Below are 21,809 nucleotides of genomic sequence, written 5' to 3' on the forward strand. Positions count from 1 at the left end.
TAACGGCGAGCGTTCCGTGGGAGGTTCCACGCGTAATGCTTGCGCCGCGCAAATGACGGGCAAGTTTACTTCCGGCGCTTCTACTGCTTCCTCTTCTTCTTGTGGGTGTGGGTTCGTTGAGAGCACCGGAAGTGGCGCACCGGAGGTCGGAGATTATAAATGGCAATAAAATCTAATCCCGAACGGAGTGCCCCGTGCATTGTGTCCGCTCCGGGAGATGTGTGACAGATTTTCGTTCCCGTGAATGCAGTCAGTCAGGAACGCCGAAGTCTGAGCAATCCCGTTGAGTGGAGTGGAGGTTTCTAGCATTAGTTGGTGCAAGTAATCTAATACAGGGTCTAGAGCTAACCTTAGCGACTTATCGAGCATTAGTATTTTACACGAACAGTTCAGACGGCCACGAAATGGTTGACAGACCCAGTCTGAGGTTTTTCCCAGGTTGTTACTTTAAGAGGTTTAGTTTATCACTAGTTTGACTTTTTACAAACTCCTCTTAGATCCCGACGTTTCGAATGTTGATCAGCTTTGTTTAGCTGAATAGGATTAATCGTTTTCTGATTCATAATTATTATTGCGGTAGCTAATATGTCTGTATGTCGCTACTTAGGCTTAATAAATAGTTTTCAGATTTTATTTAATCCTTTTTATTATCACGAACTAAATAACGAATTTCTTTAGTTAAATTAAATTAGAATTTGATTTGTAATATCGAATTTGGGTTTGATATTTAGTTGAAGGGCTTGGATTCGCTTTGAAAATAATGCCAGGGAATAAATAAAATGACGAAAATCAACGATGATGTAAAATTAAACATGATTGCAAGGTTAAAGACTTTCGTACGGTTCCGATTTTTTAGAGCAATTGAAACATTTACATTTTGGCAGATCTAAGGTGGAACATTTGCCGATGCTGGGCAGCTCAGGGCTTATTTTAGATGTTTGATTTAAAAATATTAGTTTCCAGTACAATAAAGATCGCTAACAAACCATAAACTGTCCGTGTTTGAAGAACTAAAACGGAAATAATAGTAGTTCATATCATTAATTAAAAATTCTGACTACACTCAAGCTTTAAAGATTGTTTGAGATTAATAAATAAATTAACATATAAATAGATTAAAGCCTAATGAAAGTTGATAGGTCGCTATGTTGAATGAAAAATGACAAACATGTCGTTCATAAGTAGGGCTCCAAAAGTCTACATTTGAAGTGTGCCAGAAAGTCTCCTGTAGGACGCTATTCTGGAAGAACTTGATTGAAAGCAAAATCATTGCAATGATCATTCGAAACAATGTCAAGGTAAGCTGCTAAGAGTCATTTCTAATTGGAGTAGACGCTTCACTGACGTTTAATTCGGACAAGCTTTAACTTTCGACAATCGGCACAATTGGCGTTTTATGTAAATTGTGAGCCCCGGAAGAGTGTCCACCACAATCTGGGCGACAATCGTCTCTTCGGGGAGCGGATCATTTTTCAAATGCACACCCAAAGCGAAGGCGATTTGAGGCGAACGTCGATCGATCGAACCACCCCGGAGGTGGTTTGACACAAAGGTGTTGTTTAATGTTTGTTCCACCGACGGAAAGGTGGAAGCCCCGGACGGTGACGGTGCCCGGCACCCGGAAGTGGGGCCATTCGCCGGTCGTCCTCGGCTCGGAAGCGGAAAACGGGCTGGTGCGGAGGTGCGTGCAAATTTATGTAAATGTAACCAATTGCGTCTGAATGCGTAATTTAATCTGGCATCCCGGAGCGTGCGTGTGCGTGCGTGTGTGTTTTTAAAAGAGCGAGAGACACACAGGGCCAACTGAACGAGGTTAAAGGGCGCTGGGTGCACGACAGGATCACGGCCCCCCGGTGATTCGGGGGCACGGCTCTCTCTCTCGATGAGTTCGAAAACTGGCAAATGAAGAGGGTGAATTCATTTAGTGCGGTGACAATCGACCACCGAGCGGCAGATTTTGGGGATGGCCATCGGCGCTCAGTCGGGGAAGTCGGCGGGAAGATGCATGGCCCAGGCGATGCCAATTGAAACCCGATCCTGCCCGATCGGGCCGTGTCGCGATTCGTCGCATGTTGGGCCTGGTTTTCATCAAAAATATTTAACGGCACTTGGCTTTGGACCATTCGGACCATATGACACAGGTATGTCAATTGTTTTTACGCCTCTTCGGATCATTCAGACCTTACAGCCGCCCGGCAATGTACAAGCCAAACAGAACGCGCTCGATGTGCAATGTAATGGCAAACACGCTCCCCCCACGCGGGGGGCTGGTTTGCGCTGGTGACGTCACCGAGTGCGAGCAAACATCGCACCCCGACAAATGGGACATGTAACCACTTGAGTGGACCACATCGGAACTGATGATGTTTGCTTTGCGAGCCGCACACTACACGGGCGACCTATAAAACCGGCACCGAGCGAAGCTGAGCGAAGATTCCTATCAGTTCCGATACTGTAACTCTCTGCCGGTCTTCGTATCCAGTCCCGTTGCAAACAGCCTCTAACGATGGTTCTCGGTGGGTATTAATTTCTACCGTTTATACTTTTGCCTCCCGCCCCGCAAGAACATTGACCATCCTTTTCTCCGATGCTTTCCACAACAGTGCTGGGCTTCAGCCTGTTGGCCACTCTGCTGGCCAGCTCGGCCGACACCGTTCTGGAGTGTCCGGCCGTCTCGGACCACGGTACGGTGCATCTGGCCCACCCGACGGACTGTCAACGGTACTTCACGTGCGTCGGAGCACGGAAGGTTGAACAGCGCTGCCCAGCCGGGTTCGAGTGGAACGTGCTCGAGTCGTCCTGCGACCGGCCGGAGTTGGCCAAGTGTTCCCCGGCTGGCGGTGCGGTGGCGCAGGATCGGCGACCGGGTGGCGATCTGGTCAGCAAGTGTCCGGCCCAGTTGACCCGCTGCCCACTGGACGCGGACCCGGCGAAGGAGGTGATCTTCTTGCCGCACCGGGACTGCCGCAAGTTCTACGCCTGCGTTTCGACCGTACCGACCGAGCTGAGCTGCCCGAAGCGGTTGTACTGGAACCACGAGTCCTGTCGGTGCGACTACGAACGGCCGGCCGGGAAGGAGTGTGACCCGGACGCTTCGAAGGGTGGGGCTCGCGCTCGAGTGCGCCGATCGGACGATGACGATACCACGACGACCGAGGCACCAATCCAGAATGGTGCAAACCTTCGATGCTTTTCTTCTGTGGCGATCCTACTCGGAACACTCCTATTAAATCTGGACTTCTGAGAGCGACCGCATGGTATTGGGATGGGATTTTATTAAGAACTTCTACAAGTCCTTCACGAATTCACGGAAGACCTTGAGTTGGAGGAGTCATCAGAAAAAATAACTGTAAGTTGATATAGAAAATAAACGGGTGTTAATAAAAACAGCAGCTTTCTAAAACACGAACGAACCTTCGATAAGTCATGTCCAATACGGTCCGTACGACCAAAATGGGCTTGAATTTTAACGCAACTTTAACGCAAGCACGTATCCCAACATTCTTACTCTGGCCCACCTTCGGGCACGAATTTTTACGGCGGGCCTGGCTTTTTTGCTCGGCTCCCACGGTGATCCGGAAGAAAACTGGGCCAACTGGGTCCCGCCATGTAATCAAAACATGCCGCGGGCCGCGACAACAACAAGTAAACACAAGTTAACACGCCAATTGAGAGACTCGTTGCGTTGTTGATAAATAAATGCCATGCATTGTTGGTCTGCTATCTTAGGGCCGGCCACGCGAAAGTATGTCACTTGGCGCTGCGTGTACACACAATATATGCAGATTGACCTCCGGGCCCTTACAATGTCCGAAGGGAAGGTTTAGACTAGGCTGCGGTGAAGAGACACAACAGAGAGAGAGCATAATCAGGAAGGGCTCCAGAAAGCTGAAGTTGGTGGAAATGGACTTAAGAATCGGCCCACCGGGCCTATCGACAAGAGCTGTCCACCGCGACAGTGCGGTGCAGTCCGCGAGACCATTCGGAATGTTTGGGTCAAGAAGGCACGTCCTCCAGTCCGTACGCCGCGAGACCCGTCGACAGTGAGAGTGATAAGGCGTCCACGGTACCGCCGCCAGTTCGTGTCTTCCAGCGGTCGAAACTGGGCGTGTGGTGCGCGAGGGTGGGGCGACATATAAAATGATGGCTCCTCTCCGGACGGTATAGCATTGCAGTTCCACACACCCGAGACGTCGCAGGCGGAAGGCTTCAACCAACCAGCGCGAAGGACACACAGACAAGAGCTGTCACTTGACTCGAACGACGGTCCAAGGTGCTGATCCCTTCAATCAAGTCTTACAAGTGCAAGATCAAGGTTGCAGCCATGCAGTGGAAGATGCAAGTCGTGATCCTTCTGGCGGCAACGATCGCGTTGTCGGTGGCTGCTCCGCGGCGTGTGCATACGGGAGTGAGTCAGGAGCCGAAGACGTCGCCGAGCCCCACGCCAACCCTAGCTGACGAAGAGTCAGAAGTCACCGTAGAGGACAAAGAGGTGCACCCGGACGAAGAAACATCGAAGGCTGCCGACGACTTGGATGCCGTGGTCGCGGCCAAGGATGATGCGGAGCCTGCCGTCGCACAGCCGGAATCAGAAGCGGACGCAGTGTCCGAGCCGGCGAAAGACGAAGATGACGAGACCGTGGTCGAGGACGTGAAACCCACGACCGCACGTCCGGAAGTGGTGCCAGCGAAGGCGAAGGCAACGAAAGTGAAGCAAAACGTAGTGCCCAAGATGGTGGACGAAAAGCACGACCACGAGACGTTCGAGACGGAGAAAACGGAAGAGAAGGAACCGAAGGGGGAGGTGCTCGCCCAGCTGCGGGCGGTAGAGGAGAAAGCGGAAGAAAAGGACCCGGAAGCGGTCACCTCGAGCGCTGAGACGGACGAAGCCAAGCCGGCTGGGAACGCGGTTCCGGAGGACATGAAGGCCATTTTGGGACTGTTGAAATCGCTCTGCCAGAAGGTCGCCGCTTTCGTTGGGCATCCGGCGTCCGCCGAGCAACAGGGTCTGTCGAAGCTGCAATAGGTCCGCTCCCATCAGCGCTTCCCTGCCCTTCCCGAGCATCCCAATCCCTCGTCCGTGTCCGCATAAATCCCTTCCGTGCTCCGAGCTGTTCCTCAGTCATTAGCGGTAACGGTCCCCAGAAGTCTCTAGTCGTTAAGTAGCCACTGCCTGGGTGTTCCCGCTGAGTTGGGCCGCAGTGGGACAAACGAATGCTAATAAAGATACTGTCCACTCCGAGTCGGAGCTGGCGGTAAGGACAGAAAAATTAAAAACATATTTTCCAAGACACCACGGCTGTGGTGCATCACGTCCCGGCTCGGGTTGCATAAGATTCGGTTATGAAATCGGACCAACAAGCATTATGTGCACCGCGCACCGGTTAGTTGGTTGTAGTTCCCTCGAAGGGCGCAGAGTCACGTCCGACACACGGCTACCGTGCAGTGCCGTGAGGTAAACACGTCGTTGAAGCACATCGCAGCGTTTTATCGCGCAGATCCCAGATCAGAAAAGCAGTTCCCAAGAGGTGACCACCGAAACAGTGGTTGTCTAAGTTCCAATCTATATTAAAGATGCCACTTTCGGGTTGGTCGGCACAACTGTTAGTAATTGGCAGCCAGTTCCGCCACTAATCGTTCCCCGAAATCCCGAGAGCTTCGGTGGCGTCAGTGGCGGTACTTTAGCGGCGATTTGGGCCATCATCAGCGCCACCAGGCGCCCTCAAGAATCAACAACACTCACAGCAGAGTGCGAACGAAGACGAAAAGCAGACCCACCGGTCGGCACGTGGCACAGCCCAATTAGTCACCCGTATCGACAGGCCGCCCGGCCCAAACCGCAACCATTAAATCAAACCACCGTAATCGACTCCGAAGCGACGAACTTCGCGAAGGTTGGCTTACCCCACAGAAGGAGGCTTCTTTATCACGGCTTCCGCGTGTCTTAAGGCGCGGGAAACGCACGAAAGCTCGCGCCCCCGGGTTCGGGTTCACGCAACATAAAATTCACATCGCCAAGCGAAGGCGCATCCTTACTGCTGGCTCCCGGAGGGCGGCAAATCCATTCGAAATAATTGTTTCAACAAATAATCCTTCGCCACCGCCGCCGCCGCCGCGTTCCCTCTGTTTCCCGTTGGTTGCTTGACGTCTCCCCAATGTAAACGGTGCCTCCCTTTTCCGGGGTAGGTGAAATCCTGTCCTGGAAAGATTATTCTTAAATTTTAACAGGCCAAAGGTAAACAGTTAAGTACGAAACTTGAGCAATAAAAGTCGAAGGCAGAAAGTCGAACGAAAGAAGAAGGCAAAATTTGCATTGTTACGTAACAGAGGTAATGGAAGATCGTAAAGAGGCTCGTTGAAAGCGGACCAAACAGCCGGTGGTGGTGATGAAATCGTAGAACTCGTCGAGGACACGTGTCGACGGCCCAACATTGACAGACGGCCACAGCTGAGAGCGCAACCGGTCCGAAACACACGGAAGCTTGAACGAAACGGTAAAAGGAAAGAGAGAGAAAGAAAAAGAGAGAGAGAAAGAGAGAGAGAGAGAAAGAGAGGGAGGGAGAGAGAGAGAGAGAAAGCTGAAAATAGATCATCAAATGTAACGAACAAACGAACGCACTATGGGGAAAAGGCGTTATTAAACTAACTTTAAAAGGATTTTAGTTATACTTTCCGAAAATAGATATGTTATCTATGATAAATCCGAATTTTTGGGGTAAATCCGAAACGGTAAAGCACCTATATTATACATCCTTAGAAAGGTAATGGATCCTTCTTTGATATTAAAAAAATCAAATATTTGGCAATTTCGGCATTGTTTGTACATTTTTATCGGGAATTAGGCATTACATTAAAAATGTATGTAATTTAAAATCATTTCCAGTCAGTTTTACATCCGTCTCAGTCCATCCGTGTTCGCTAGGCTTTTTTTAAGAAAACACTTCCTTCCTTCCAGAAACATAAGAAGAAGCCTGGTCTCTATGTAGTCCATAAAATGGTCATACAAAACATATTGCCTTAATGAACTTTATGCCTTTTCCATTATTTAGGTAAATTAGGTAAAATGTCCATCTTGTATTCAAACACCCAAATATACCCTGTGCAGCTAATAAGTATTTACCCGATTCAGAATATACTTTGTAATTTTTGTTGTTGCTCAGCTTGTGCAATTTTTATGCCTTTTCCATGTGCAGTATGGGTAACTAATAACTATTCTATAAAACTTTTAAATAATAGTTCATGGGTTGGATTCTTTGGATGGCAAATAATAATTACTTGTTTCAAAATTCCCACAAACACTCCATCTCGATAGATCGCTCTTTTCACAATGATTTAGTGTCGCAAAAAAATCAGTATCAGGGTGTACCAAAAGTTTGTGTGATTTAAAAATAAGATTTCGAACAACGATAAATCATCATCATCTAATCCGAGGATCAATAGTAATAATAGGTTACTAATCATACACATAAAATGTAGAATTTAATCAAAACACACGAAAAGAAAACAAAAACGTTGAAAAAAGTCCGTAGATTCTTGGGATATCAAGGAGTAAGATATCAACACACACACGCACAGGACACACGCCAGCAGCAGGAGCCAGACGAGAACAGGTTGCCAAATACATATTTATGAGCGGATGGCCGCGCCCGGGCGCCAGAGTGAGACAGAGCGCGCCGGTCTCGGGAGGAAATGAAAGGAATCGGTGAAGCAGAAAGCATAAACCACACTCCGCCACTGTATGTGTGTGTGTTGGTGTTTCTTGCACGGAGGGGAAAATCGGCCCGAACGCAACAATTCCCGAACTCTGGTGGCCCGAGCGGCCACACACACAAACGCACACGCACACACACCGGAGGCTATCATTTGTTGCGTGTGGCTTCTGGGAATCGGTTCGCGCGAAGCGTGTTTGACAGCTCGGGCACTACCTGTAGGACTCCCAGCCCGAGTTTTCCGGTCGTCCGGAAAACTTGCATGCAACTCGAGGACCCGAAGCGCGGCCCCGAAGTACGGATCGTCCGAGCCCGAACCGAGTCCGGATCGGCTCGGGCCCGACGACGGGCGGCCGACAGGACGATTTCATAAAGTCAACCGTACGGCGCGCCGGCTGATTCAAACGCCTTCGACGGTTCGTGCAGTGCGGTTGTCGACGTGCCGACGTGTACTTTTTTCTCTCTGTCGTATCACTCTTGTATCAATTCTTCCTGTTTTTGTGTACATCTCGACTTCTGCATCACTCTACGACCCCCTTCTCCCTTCGCTCCGTCGCCTATCACCTTCGCGAAGCGGTGCCAGAGCGGAAGCGGTTCCGACCTGTTCCGTCTTTCTCGGCCACAGACTCTACTGAAGCTTCCGTTTTTTGCTTGTTTGCCGAGCCGAGCCCCGTGCGTGTGTTCAGTCAGTGTGTGATCCGTTTCCGTTTGTTCCGCCCTCTGTTGTCCATCGTGTCATCTGTGCGATCTGTCCTCTCAGCTTCAAGAACCTCTCGAGCGCGAGTGCCGTGGGGAGTATCGGTCGAGTGCGGTTCCGGTCGTGGCCATTTGAGATTTCTTCGACCGCCCTCTCGATAGTGTCGATAGTGGAGTTGAATATCGAGCCGTGTGGCAGGTGTCGCGTACGAGTGTGTGTTTGCACCATGGCCCCACGGTGGCCGTAAGTGACGTACGCATCCCGGGAACTGCATCGAGAAGGACTCTAGAAGCCGGGCTGCGGTCTTGTTGCGTGATCGTCCCCGTGTGTCACTAGAATCCGGCTCCAAAAACACACGACTCGATGTCGTGTCTCGGCCTCCGACGGAGTTCCGAGGGATTGCGGTACCGGCGGCCGTCGGCATCGCTGCTTCCGATGCACGCACCCAGCAGCCACGGTCAGCCGCTGGACCAAGGGCCATGAACGCAACGGGCGCCCTGGCCCCAGCAGCACCTGGATAACTTTCATCGTCTATCGCCGGTCGTCCTCACTTCCTCACTGCTGTCATCTCTTCAAGTGATCCTATCCTTCAGCGACGCGAGGTCTTGGGAGTGACGACGCCAGAAGTAGCAGCCGTACACGGGTCGTACACACTCCGCGCGTCCCTCGTCTCTAGCTCAGGACGACCGATTTCGATGAACTCTCTTGTGCTACTGCCACTACTACTACTACTACTACCACTACGACTACCACTGCTCTGTCCGCTAAGCTGGCCGCTAACCGAGCCACAACCAGTCTCTGTTCACTATCTCACTCGCGGTGCTAACGAGCCCCCTTCTGACATCCTAGCGGAACCTAGCAACTCCGGCTGGTGAAGAAATAAATAAAAAACCACACACATCACACGTACACACAGACACGCGTACAGCAGAGAGCGGGAACCAGAAGCAATAGCAGTATAAGCAATAAAACGCCATAAAGCAATAGCAACCGCCAACGCCAGCGGTTGCCAGCATTTGGAGAGGTTGTATTCGGCGCCTAAATCTATGCAACGCGCCGTGCTCCTCACGATGACGGATGTGCGGCCCGCGTTCTAAGTGTTAGTGCGCGCTCCGGTCCGGTTCCGGCTTTTAGTTTTTTGTCCCGGCCAGTGTTTCGCTGAATTCGATTCCGTTGCGAAGTTTAAGTAAACGAGATTAGGCTTCTGTCCTGTCCCGTGTTAATGGACTCCCACCCTACTGGACTGGACTACTACTGGTACTGTTTCGCCAAATCTTTGCGCGCCTCGACGCGCGTTCGTTCGGTTCCACCGAGAGAGAGTGTGTGAGTTAGCCGTTGTTACGTTTGTTCCACTGGATACCGGAAACGGGCGTAGTATTTAAGTGAAGTTGCGTTTCGTGAAAGTTTCGGCGTCGCGCGACACTGACTCCGGCAGGTGGTGGCGGAAGGGCCACTGCGGAGGCACCGCTGCTGATACGGCTAAACACTGCACCACCAGCAACAGCAGCAGCCCCCTGGGGGGTGAAGAGGACTCCACAGCGTCGTCGTCGCCAGAACGCGTTGCTGGGGATTGAGGCTGGGCTGAAAAAAAGACGCCGAGAAGAATCCTTCAGAATGCTGCAATCCTTCTTGCTCATCCGCCGCAGTACCAGCACCAGCACCACCACCAGCAGCAGCAGCAGCAGTGTACGTGCTTGATCTCGGTCGCCCTATCACTCTCGCCACCGCGCCACCACAGTCGGACTTCTTTAGTATCTGCGTCACGTTCGGGCGTAAAATTTATTCCATCGTCCGGAGCCGGAGTCGGAGCCGGGGCCGAGGCAATCCACGCGGTACTCGCCGGAAACTCTCCCGAGGTCGCCGCTGCGTCCCGGCACGTTCCACTAGCGTTTCACGCGCGCGTACCGTGCGTCGTGGCCAGGAATTGTTGTTGCCCAGGGACAGAGAGAGAGAGCGAGAAAAAAGGGACCGCCCGCACTAACGAAGCCGGAAGCGGAAAAGTAAACAGACATCAACAATTCCGATTCCCAACCTTGTTGGAACTGTTTCAATTCGGCCGAGAAGCGAAAAGAACTGTCCTGCCAACTTCTGGGGGCAGAGGTCTGTCGATTGTCCTGCAGCAGCAACAGCAGCAGCAGCGGCCGTGTGCGCTTAAAGCAGTATTTAGAAGTACCTGAATGTAAACTCTAGTTCCCCGCGTGTTCCCCTGCGTGTCACGTCTAGTCCCTGCCCAGTCTGAAGCGCCCCGAAAATGCCTCGATGTTTGATGGCGAAAAAGTGGAAGGCCTACCCGTGGCCGGACCGAGCCGAAGAGCAACCCCCAGCGTCACCGTCACCGACCGCCGGTGATCCCCCGCTGGTCGGCACGGTAACGACCCAAGACATTGACTCCACCTCCCCCAGCAGCAGCAGCAGCGCCACCGACAACAGCGAGTCTGGCAGCAGTGCTGCCAGCAGTGGTTCGTCACCGGCGCCTGAATGTAGTCAACCGGCATCTGCCACGGCGGTGACGGCGGGCGGCCAGTCGTCGTCCAGTCCAACAGTCGAGCCGCCGATGGAGGAGGACGAAGAGATCGACGTCGTCGGTGACTCGCCGGCGGCAGCGACGGCAACACCGGCCAGCGGCACCAAGTCGACCGGCACGGTGGCCACCTGTTGGGGACCTTCGTCACCGACGGCCGGTGCTACGGCGCCGAGTCCACCGCCACACTCACCCGAAGCGGCCACACGCGAGTCCACCATCCTCTACAACGGTAAGTGCCTCACCCGGCCTCACCGCCCACTGCTAGTTCCGAGTTCTAGTGCGTGCGTGTCTGCATACAAGTTATCGTCGGCGCGCTCATTTAGCCCGAGGGGGGTCAGTGTGCACGTGCCACGAATACTGACGGGACGCTCACACCAGGTGGACCACCGACCGAAACTTCCAGCGATGGTCGTGGGACACGCGCGCGGCCCTCTGTAATAACTTTATGTAATCTCCTGTTGATGGTTAAAGTGATACGCATTACAATGCTAATGCGCCGTTTTGTTTGTGTCTGACCACGCTCTGGACGCTGGTGGTTGTTGGCGCCGGTTGAACGGAAGTACTCCGCTGGGACCTCCTCGAGTCCTGGTCGGTTCCGAACAAGGGGTTTTGTGGGGCCGATAGCCCAGGGTTCCCACGGGCGGCCGACCACCTAATCAAGTTTTATTTGGGAACGTTATTAACGGTCCGGTTGCCAGATAAGCTGAAAGGGCTTTAAAGTCCGAACCTAGTCGGATTTGTCGGAGCTGGAATGGGAGTACTTCTGAGGCAATGGACCTCGCGTACGAGGGCTTAAAGCGTCGAGCGATCGGAAACAAACTTCTCTAGCTTGTCAGGACCACCGCCGAGTTGGGGAATGGCGTGGTCACGCTCTCGGTGACCTCTAGCGCGGACCTTTCGCGGACGTAAACATAATCAAAATCAGCACCCGTGTGCCATTTCGGGTTCGCCATTTTTTTGCACCATTCCCGAAACGCCTTTTTACGTTCCGGTGCCTCCCGGGGGAAATTGGGACTGGCGGGCCTTCTGGAGGACCGAGGACCACAGAGAGAGAGAGAGACAGCAAACGAAATGGAGTTTGGATTCTTCACGTTTCGGCTCCCGAATGGCTCGGCTCATTTTCATTAGCACGCACTCGCCGCCCAGAGTGCCATTGGCCCGGGGAAAGGTCAAGAAAGTGAGGCGGGGGCGGGCGAAAGTGGCCAGCAATAACAACAACAACAACGCCAAACAACTGCGCTGGGAAAGAAGTCCCCAAAAGGCGATGCGCCGATGGCCACCGGGCGATAGGCAATAAAAGCGGAAATAAAGCAGCCGAATTTAAAAGCATCCCGCATCGGTCCCGGGCCCCCCCGGGGCCTTCGTCTCCGCCTGCGATGCGGCCGTTTTCACACCATTTTCCAATTCCGGCCGCCCACCCGTTCGATGTGGCATCGGAAAAACGTGCTCTCTAGATCGCGCGCTGGTCCCGTGAAGTGAATTCCCTCGAGTGGGGCGCCCGCTCCCGGCGCTCCTGGAGTTTTCTTTTGCGGGAAATTGGAAATTTGCAACCCCCCGGGAGAAGGAACGTGTCCGCGGGCGGGCCGGTGGGGGGGACGGGCCCCGAAACAGTGGATCAAATGAAGTGAAAGGTTCATTTTCTCGGTTCACTAAAACCGACCATTTGAGTCAGTCTGGCTACCCTGGGTCTGGCTGCCGGGAAAATGTTGCCTACATTTTCACGCTCCCAGAAGGGGGTGAGTGGGTGGGTGGTTTTATAGTTATTCCTTTGGCCATTCCGTGTTGCGTCTACTAATGGCCCGCCCGAAAGTATTAACTAAGGAACGGCGAGAGAAAGTCAATTCTATGCGCTTCCGCTGTCCGCAACGGAGAAGAGGTCCAACGGTGGAGAAGTATAATGTGAATTGAATGTGTGTGTGTGTGGTGGCGGCCACCGGTGGTCACTGGTGGCCACTCACGGGACAGGACGGGGGGACGGGTGGTTTGGACGATACGCCACGGAGCACGGCGTATCAAATATCCAATTATGTTTTGCGTCATCTTGTTATACATTCTGGCGACTTTATGTCTATTAAGGGACCCATAGAACCCGGGGCGCGCACCCGCCGGTGGCCCCCAAATAGCTTTTCCGGTCCGCACTCTCGGACCACCCACACACACCCGCAGACACACTTCTTGGAGCACGGGAGGAGATAGAGTTCTTTCTTTTCGGCGGCCGCCGGCTCACTTGAAACTCGGCTCGGGACTCGGGCTCGAGGGTCTGCCAGGAGTTTCGGAACGTCCAGACGTCGGTTCGGTCGGTCCAGACGAGCCAGGGTAGAAAAAAAAACCCTGGTCCAAAATCAAAATGGCCGTTTGGTCCACAGGACGATGCAAAGCATTTCGATTTCAACGAAACGAAATCACCCGCTTGGGAGTTGGCAGCATGTGAGGTGGCTGGGTGCCACCGGACTGGGGCGGCACGCATTGCAGCGTGAAGAGCTGACCGTTGGACCAAACCGGATAAAAAAATGGACCAGAACCTGGAACCACGCTAAAAGGCTACGTTGCCATTGGCGGCGCATTATCGTGCGACGTGCACCCGCATCCTGTACGTGACACCGGAGCGAACGGGGCCCATTTTTGAGGGCCTATTAATGGCGACCGTCCATTTCGGGGTCGATTAAAGAAACGGAGCTAAGCACGGCCACCGGAAGTCACCGGCTCCGGGGCACGGCTTAATGGGACTTTATTGATATCCTCCGGGGTTGTCGGTCCGGTTTTTGCTCCTTCCTTGAGTGGGCACTCAATTATGCCATTTTCGGTGCCGAATTCCATTGGCGTGTGCCAGATTTTACACCCCTCACCCCCTCCTCCACCATGCACCCCATAATTAGCTCACCGACCGGAAGCGTAGCGATCGATGTTGGGTTTTCCTGGAAACCACGGAACAGAATCGATCGATCGTGTCGTGAAAGTTATGCTTCGGCTCCGTGCCTCCCGGGGGAAGCATGAATCCTGTGCGGTGCAGCCGCCAAACACGCGTGTCTGCGATCGACGGCCGCCATCTTGCCGATCTCCGGCGGGTTGGGGAAATCAATTTCATACCAGTCCCACCACTTGTGCCACTTGTCGATGCATAAAATATGCAAATGCGCGAACCGAAATCACAAATAAATTTACAGCCCACCGCCCGCCCGTCTCTTTCTCTCTCTCTCTCTCTCTCTCTCTCTCTCTCTCTCTTTCTCGCCCTCTGTGCTGGGTATGTGACACGATTTATGTATTTATAGTGCGCTGTTCGTTCCAATTGCTGCACTCCCAGCATCAGCGCTTCACACACAATGACTTTCCACCGCACACGGATTGACGTTCCGGCATCGTATCGGTGTGTGTATGTGCCATTTTTCCGGCTTCTATTTTATTGTTTTTTTCGTTGCTCTCGTTCGCTAAATGGCTCGCGGGTGCAGCAGATGGCGCAGTGCAGTTGGGTTGGGTGTCGCGCTCGCTCCGAACTCCGGGATGGAAAGCCGGTAAATCTGCATTCTTATCATGCCACAGTGCTCCATCGTGCCATGCTTCCCATGATTGTGTGTGTTTGGACCGATTTGCTGTGGATTAAAAACGGACGCCGAGTTGGGTAACTTATTGAATTCTGCGCGCCCCCGCGCGATCCACGGGTTGTTTCCCGTAATGGATCATTTTCTTTTCCGGGACACTATTGGGGTGGCTGTGATTGTGTGGGCTGGGTGTGGCGAGGAGCAAAGGAGGGGGCTGGTCGTGTACCGATCGATCGATGATGATTATATTGCGGTGCGCCGGTGAGCCGATTGTTCACCGCTGCCACGAGGATGCAATTATCCTGTCACACAATCGTCTGCGCCCGGGTCTGTGTGTCCTCGTTTTTCTTCCGCTCTGTCTCTCTCTCGCTCGCTATCCAGCTGCAAGCATCGATCTGGGGCAAACAATCGATTCGCGGGAATTGTTGCGCGCGGCACGAGTTAAAAATTATGTTCATTTGCTTAATCGGGGACAGGAGCCCGCCGAAGGAGAACCCTCGAGAACGGTGTCCGCGGGTCGGTCACGGTGGTGCGGTTCGGTGGGCTGCAGGTTGCAGGTTAGTTCCCGTAACCGATGTATATAATCCGTAACCGTTGATTCCGTCGCCCGGTATCCTGGACCAGATCGGGGATTGATTTAAAAATACCACGCGCGCCACGTGCTGCGGTGTTGGACGGTGGAACGCAACAGAGTGCCTTCGGGCGAACGGTGGGCGAATCGATCGCCAGCGAAAGGTCACAAAAGTTTGCGCCATTTTAATGGGAAGTAATGCACTGATTGGCTATGGTTTGCTGGCCTCGAACGAAAGATCAACTGTACTCCGGTTCTTTCGTCCGTTGCCATTTCCTTTTTAATCAGCGACAGTCGGCACTCGGCATGCAATAAGGACATTCGATTTTGGGACCTCATCTTCTTTGGGTTGTGTTTTGCATAAAAACAGAATTGTTTCTTGCTTTGACAAAAAATCTAACGGAGAATCGTCTTCAGTTCTCGGAAAAGGGATCGCGTCGTCCGTTCCCAAAAACCTTCACCGAGTTCTTCAAGTGGCATCCGGCACACGGATTCAGGAGAACCGCCTGGAGCGCGTGGTCACCCTGTAGGCAAACACTGCATCCCTCGACCTCCGTTGCATGGCTGATAGGTTCGAAAGCGCGGAATCCCACGGTGATCCCGAGAGTTTTGCTGGCCAATGTTTTCGTTGACAATTATTACTGACAAGGGTCCTGCGCCTCGGTACGGACACTTGTGCAATGTAATGCTCGGTCCGCTTCTTGGCCGACTGTGCGCTGTGCACCACTTGAAGCCGGACTCGGACTCGCAGCACTTGATGTGGAAAACTCGGTGGTGTCGTATGACACGCTGGCCACCCGATCGCTACGTCGTGTGAGTTCCGGCAGGCTATACATGTAGTTTTGCTCAACTTCATGTTGCTCACACTGCTGGTGGTCTGTGCTTCGCAATTTCTGGCCACACTCGCGCCAATGCCCGGTGTGCGAGAAATCAATTAAAGAAATAGCGAACCGTTCGCTCGCTCGCCAGTTCGGTCGGTCCGAGGAAATTCTATTATCGGTGCGACGGTCCGCGCCGTCGTCCCTGCCCATCGGAATGGGACCCGGGGATCCGCGGCACATCCGGTTCATTGCTAATTATTGCCATCCAATTGGCAATAAAATATTAATCCATTCCGCGGCCGACGGTGAGCCCCCGTCCCGTCACAATCCGCGGGCAGTCTTATTATTCACTTCCACCGCGAGGGAACCCTGGTTCGCTCCTGGCCCCTCCCCGCCCGGGTTTGCCTATAATTACGTGGAGAAAATGTGGCCATTGCGTTGACAGTTTGCGTAACAAATTGCGGGCGACCGATGTTGCGTTGCAGAAAATTGCACATCCCTGCGCAAGGACGGGATCGGGAAAAAACCGGAACGACCTCGTCGGTATTCGATTATTTACGCGCCAGAATCCAGACACGGCGAGTGGCCCGGATCGGAGTGCGGGCGGATGCAAAATTCATTCGTCGCTCTCTCTCTCTCTCTCTCTCGCCCTGGGCTCGTTATTAAATCGATTTACGCTCGTTGGGTTGCCTCGCTGCTGCATCGGCCGACGGCTTGACGAGGTGCAAACATTCTCGTCACGTGAAGGTGAAAGTAAAACAACGCTCGGCCCGGCATCCGGTGCGTTCCGGAGTGGGGTGGACGGGGTGGGGATTTGCATTTTTTAACAACCCGTTCCTGGGGGCGACCCGAGTGTGTTAGACTCCCGAGCGAGCTGTTGCCACCACCCCGAAAAAGGATATCCTCTGTTCCATCCGGAATTTGCATCCGTCCGGGAGCGCAGCCAGCCGGCAGCACTTCATTGATTTCATCGAATCTGTGAGAAGGCTGTGGAGGGTTAGGGGGTACAGGGGACCACAACCTGTTTCACCGTTACGGTCCCAACGCACACACACACACTCGAGAGAGAGAGAACTGCCGGCGGGCGAGTGTTTCTGGCGACTCGGCAAACGTTGTCTGTGCATTAGTTAATTTTAATTTAATTTTCACGTACAACGCCGATTCGGCCGTCCCACACGGACCACCACCCCACCCTGCGGGACAGGTGATCCTTTGCCGTTACGGTTACTCCGAACCAATAAAGCAATCCTTCATCCTTCGGACGAGCGGACCAGGCGAAACAAAAAAATTGGCAGGGCAACAAATAAAAAACGGTATCGTCCGCGTCGGAAACGCGCCAAAAGGATGTTCACCCTTCGGAGCGGGTGTGGGTCGTGGTTTTTTGTCCCATCCCCCCGCCCCCCCCCCGCTGGAGGCCAGCCCATGCATGACGACCTGGCCCGGCTGGTCATGTATTATTACGATGATTATTGTTGTCGTGGTCTCCGGGGGCCCCGGCTAAGCAAACCGTCGAAGCCGAACCCACGACCGGGCGGACCCTCGGCTCCGGTCTGTCACGGTCACGGTTTTTCGCGTCCTTTTTGGCTTCATGATTTACGCAATCCGACTCCCCGGGAAGGGCATCGTTGGCATCGAAAATGCCGATATTGAAATGCCTGGCGGGCGGGCCTGGCAGGTACCCGCCCGGCGCTGCCGTGCTCGTCCCACCGGACTCACCGGACGTTCGGAAGAGCCAAGGATCGCCGGCTCGCCGCCGGCGGTGGCAACCGGTGAAAACAACGAGCGAGCGCGCGCCCGCCGGACAAGATAATTTATGCTATAAATAATTTCCCCAGGAAAAATCGGTAAATCTTCCTCTTCCCGGTGCCCGCCCGGTGGTCCGCTTCGGGAGGTCCTTTTTCCGCTCGCTGTTCCCGTGCGCTTTCGCGGCACGGGCCACCACGTTAAGCCGAGGAATGCAAAACGGTTTTAAAAACGGCTCCTTTCCGTTATTGTTCGGGGCGGGTAAAAATGGCGATAGTTTTTTGGTGTTCGTGCGTGGCGGCCATTTTGAAGTCGGCGCAATATTGGTACAATAATCAGGGTTTCAAAAAATATATGTGATATTAATCAGTATGCCCCGGGTTTTCAGTTTTGAGCCCCTGTTTCGGACGGTACTTACACGCACTCCCATGTCCTTGAAGCTACCGGCACCGCTAAATCGTGTTCCGGAAAACAAAACCCAAAAAGATGGCCGACAAAGGATTTGCGATCGTGACACTTTTATAGCGCAACTAATTTAATGAAGCGTGCCATTCATTTTCGTGCCTCTTTGGCTTTCGCCGTGCTTTTTTTCGGCTTCCCGGCTGGCCCGGCCCTTGGTTGCCCACTTCCGGAATCCGGACCGTGAGCGAGAATGATAAATTCGGGGACAGCGGGTGGCTGCCAGCCGGAGAATGCGCGGAGGACAAGAAGACGAAAAACGAGGGAAAACAATCATGAAGATCATCATCTATTTCACTCACGTCTTCTGCGTACGGCCGGCCGGGTCCACAAAACTGTCCACTGGCGTTCGAACCGGAAATGTCAACCCGTTTCAGTCAATAGCGGCCATAGCGAGAGCAGTGCCCTTCCCACCGGGCCGGTATTTGAGAGAGAGAAAGAGAGAGAACGAGCGGGAAAATCATCCACCCGTTGAGGGTCCTCGGTTCCAACGACGAAAGAATGGACGGAAGCCATCATAGGAGTACGGAGAGAAAAAAAGAAACAATAAGGGAAGTCAAGCCGAACCGGAAGACACCAACAAACGCCTTCTGAGTGGGTCCACCCGGGACGGAAGGCTGAAGCCAGGAGGCCAGGGAATTGGGGACTCGTGAACCTCACCTTCGCCGAGCGGCGAAAGGCGACGTTCCGTGGTGGGTGACACGGAAAGAAGGGCGAAAAAAAAGGAAATAATCGATAGGAAACGCAACAACCTGCGCCCCGCACAACCGGAAGTAGCACCCAGGGTCCGGGGCCGGCCGAAAAAGGGGTTTCCCCAAAGATGGAGAACGTGCGATAAAAAGCAGTGGGCCATAACCATAACCATAAATCCCGTCACTCGTGACACAGGCCCGGGCCACGCGAAGGGTTTCCGGGCAGGCCAAGGGACCCCTGCCCAGCGTCCCCCGGTCACCCACCCACCGGTAAAGGTGGAGTTGTAGGTACTGATATGACCATAATTCGCCTATCTATCTTGCCGCTGCTGCTCTTTTTCCTCTTCAAACCGTCAACCGGCACCGTCGACTGCACAGTGTCCTTGATGCGAAACCCGGGAATTCGGGACATGCGAAAAACGCGGAGGAAAATTGAAAACAAGGACCCACGCCGGATGCGTGGAACGGAGCCAACCTACCAACAAGTGAAAAATCGGTTAATCAAGTGGCCGGGCGCGTCAGCACCCGGCCGAAGGAAAAGTTTTGATGCCGGAGGAGACGGCAAAAGGAGACGAACAAGCGAGGGCCCGATCTTCGGGAACTCGGGTGATATCTGTATCACAACACCGCACCGGCACACTTGGTCGCCGGAAAATGAGTTTGGGTCCCTCTTACACCGGGGGCCATGGGGATCTTTTTCTTCTAATCATTCCCGACGACGACGGCGGCGAACCCCGGGGTCCTTTGCAGGGAGCGCACACACGGGTCGGGTTGAATAATTTAAGCTTCTTATGAGGATTAATACCTCCGCTCCTCGGCGACTCGGCTCGGCCCCAGCGAGCGAGCGGGTCACCCGCTTGAGGACCTCGAGCCTGGGTAGGAAAACATTTCACACTAAGCCTCCGGGCGGCGCCCGACGGCCGCCGGACGCCGGAGTCAACTCAACTGCTGGGGAGGCATAAGTCCCGTCCGACAACTTCGGCACACACACGTGTCCGTCCGCCGGTCCGCCGCTGGCACACACAGGCGGGCGACCCACAAAAGTGCCCGGGGGTTATGATTTTAGTTTTGTGAATCATTAAAAATTCATAAAATTTTATCGCAACTTTTCATGCATGCCATCGGACGAGGACGAATTTATTGCCGCCCCGAGACCGCTGGCTTTATGTGCGGGGCACGCGTGTGTGTGTGTGTGTGTGGCTGGTTAAATAAATTTCCGACCGAATGCATCCTTCACGTCCGGGGTTGCAATTCTTTCGGGGTGCTCGGGATGGAACTCGGGGTTTTTGTGGTAACAGAAATTAGTTTACGGCACTTTACGGCCAGGTGTGTACTTTACCGGTCCGTTTCTGATTAGTTCCGGCGTCCTTGCTGCGCTTAATTATGTTGAGACCCATTCGTCCGCATCCGCTCGTTAGTAACCCCCGGGGTTCGTGTGGCCTCCGGTCAGCTTTCAAGCATTCCAATAACGCCATTTAGTAAGCTCTATTGACTAAACTATTGCACTATTATAAGTAGAAACTTCCGCAGTGTTTCTGTGGTTAGTGTAGGATCCACCCCGAAAACTCCGCATTCTGGTGGACAATCCTTCAGGTAAAATAGAAAACAGACAGCAACTGACACAGTGGACACAGACGTGGAATCCAATCCAAGCGTCACGTTTCGGACCTATGGACCCCTGAGCGACTACTGTTCAATCGGAAACGATTGCACTCCCTTTCGGCCGAATGATTTGTGCGGCTCTGCCGAGCTCAAATCCCCGAACGGGATCTCGTGCTTAAGTAAATAACAGCAACAAAAAATGACACCCGGACCCGATGGCCCCTTTTTCCGGTATTCGTGGCGGATTGATTTTCTTTCTTTTCGCAATTAGCCGCCGCACCAGGTTGCCGTTTGAAGTACCCCCTTTTGGGAAGTAATAGAACTCGAGACCGGCAGGTAGCGATGGTGGTGCATCCACGACAACGACGACGACGGCGACGACGTGCCAGCATGTTTTACGCTGATTAAAGATTCCGTTTTAATTATCCCGTTCGTTGGTTCTCCGGCCCGCACCGATCGTGGCGTGAAAATCCATTTGCCCGGCGCTTGGCGCCTTGGCGAAATGAGCGCGATGCTTCTGGGCCCGTGCGAAAAGGACGTGCGTGACGGCCGGGGGTGCCGAGCCCAGGGTCCAATAAGTGCGCATCGGCGCACCGATTGATGTCATGTGTCGCCATTATTTGATTGTTTTCCCTCTTTTCTGTGTGACGCTTTAAGTTGTTTTTTGTTGTTGTTCAGTAAGTGTATAGCCCGGGCTTCTTTATGCCGGCCGAAGATACTTCCGATGCTCAACTGCGGCCGGCAATCCTGAAACGCCCCTACCCCCGTTCGGCCGGTGTCCGGGCTGTGAGAGGCCGAGTTCATCAGGTGACGACGGCGGCCTCGAATTTCAATCATCCTAAAACGACCCTGCAAAGAACACCGAATCGGGCCGTGTTCTAATCAGAAGTTGCGCGCCGGATGTGTTTCGGATTTCACATTCCACCCGTGCGTGCGTGTGTGTGCGGGGGTGCGCTCACAGGTCACAACCCCTGCGAGAAAGACGAGACACATGTATCCCTTTGATCTATTATTCGTGTTAATAATTTAAATTCACTCGTCCCGGAGCTCTCTAGCTCTGGGCGCCGCTGTGTGGGCGAGCTTTGGCCCTCGAGGCCATCATCCTGCTCCTGATCCACCGGGCTCGCTGTGTGCCTGTGTGTGCGAAAGCATTGGAAAACAATCTGCTAATAGATTGGAAATGGAATGAAATCCTTCCGAGCGAGGCCTACCTACACGCGACGGCCCCGGTGGGGAAAAAGATTTTCCAGCGTAACGGGAAAGGGTTTTTTTCCCAATCCCGAGTTTCGCTCCGAGGCTATCCGGGGGCCGGCCACATCTCGCAGCGTGCGTGCGGTGTGGCGTGGTGTGGTCATGGGAAAAGACACTTTCGGTTCGGCGTGTGAGTGAGTGAGCCATAAATTGATTACTTTGAAAACTGCTCCGGGTGCCGGCGTCGGCGTTGGCGTCGGTGCG

General features: G+C 53.4%; 2 protein-coding genes across 2 annotated transcripts in view; both read left to right on the forward strand.

Moving 5' to 3' along the window:
• The first annotated feature begins 2,437 nt into the window (after positions 1-2,437).
• Positions 2,438-3,398, forward strand: LOC128267533 (peritrophin-1-like). Its single transcript, XM_053004388.1, has 2 exons — positions 2,438-2,516; positions 2,604-3,398. The coding sequence occupies exons 1-2, from the start codon at positions 2,507-2,509 to the stop codon at positions 3,242-3,244; spliced, it is 651 nt and encodes a 216-aa protein (XP_052860348.1). The 5' UTR covers positions 2,438-2,506; the 3' UTR covers positions 3,245-3,398.
• A 7,259-nt stretch (positions 3,399-10,657) lies between these two features.
• Positions 10,658-21,809, forward strand: part of LOC128279098 (zinc finger protein 628-like) — a 58,294-nt gene continuing 47,142 nt past the window's right edge. Inside the window, exon 1 of the mRNA XM_053017820.1 lies at positions 10,658-11,159. Coding sequence (XP_052873780.1) covers positions 10,658-11,159 — 502 coding nt within the window. The remainder of the gene's footprint in view (positions 11,160-21,809) is intronic.

This window comes from Anopheles cruzii, chromosome 2 (assembly GCF_943734635.1).
Source record: "Anopheles cruzii chromosome 2, idAnoCruzAS_RS32_06, whole genome shotgun sequence".
Classification (NCBI taxonomy): domain Eukaryota; kingdom Metazoa; phylum Arthropoda; class Insecta; order Diptera; family Culicidae; genus Anopheles; species Anopheles cruzii.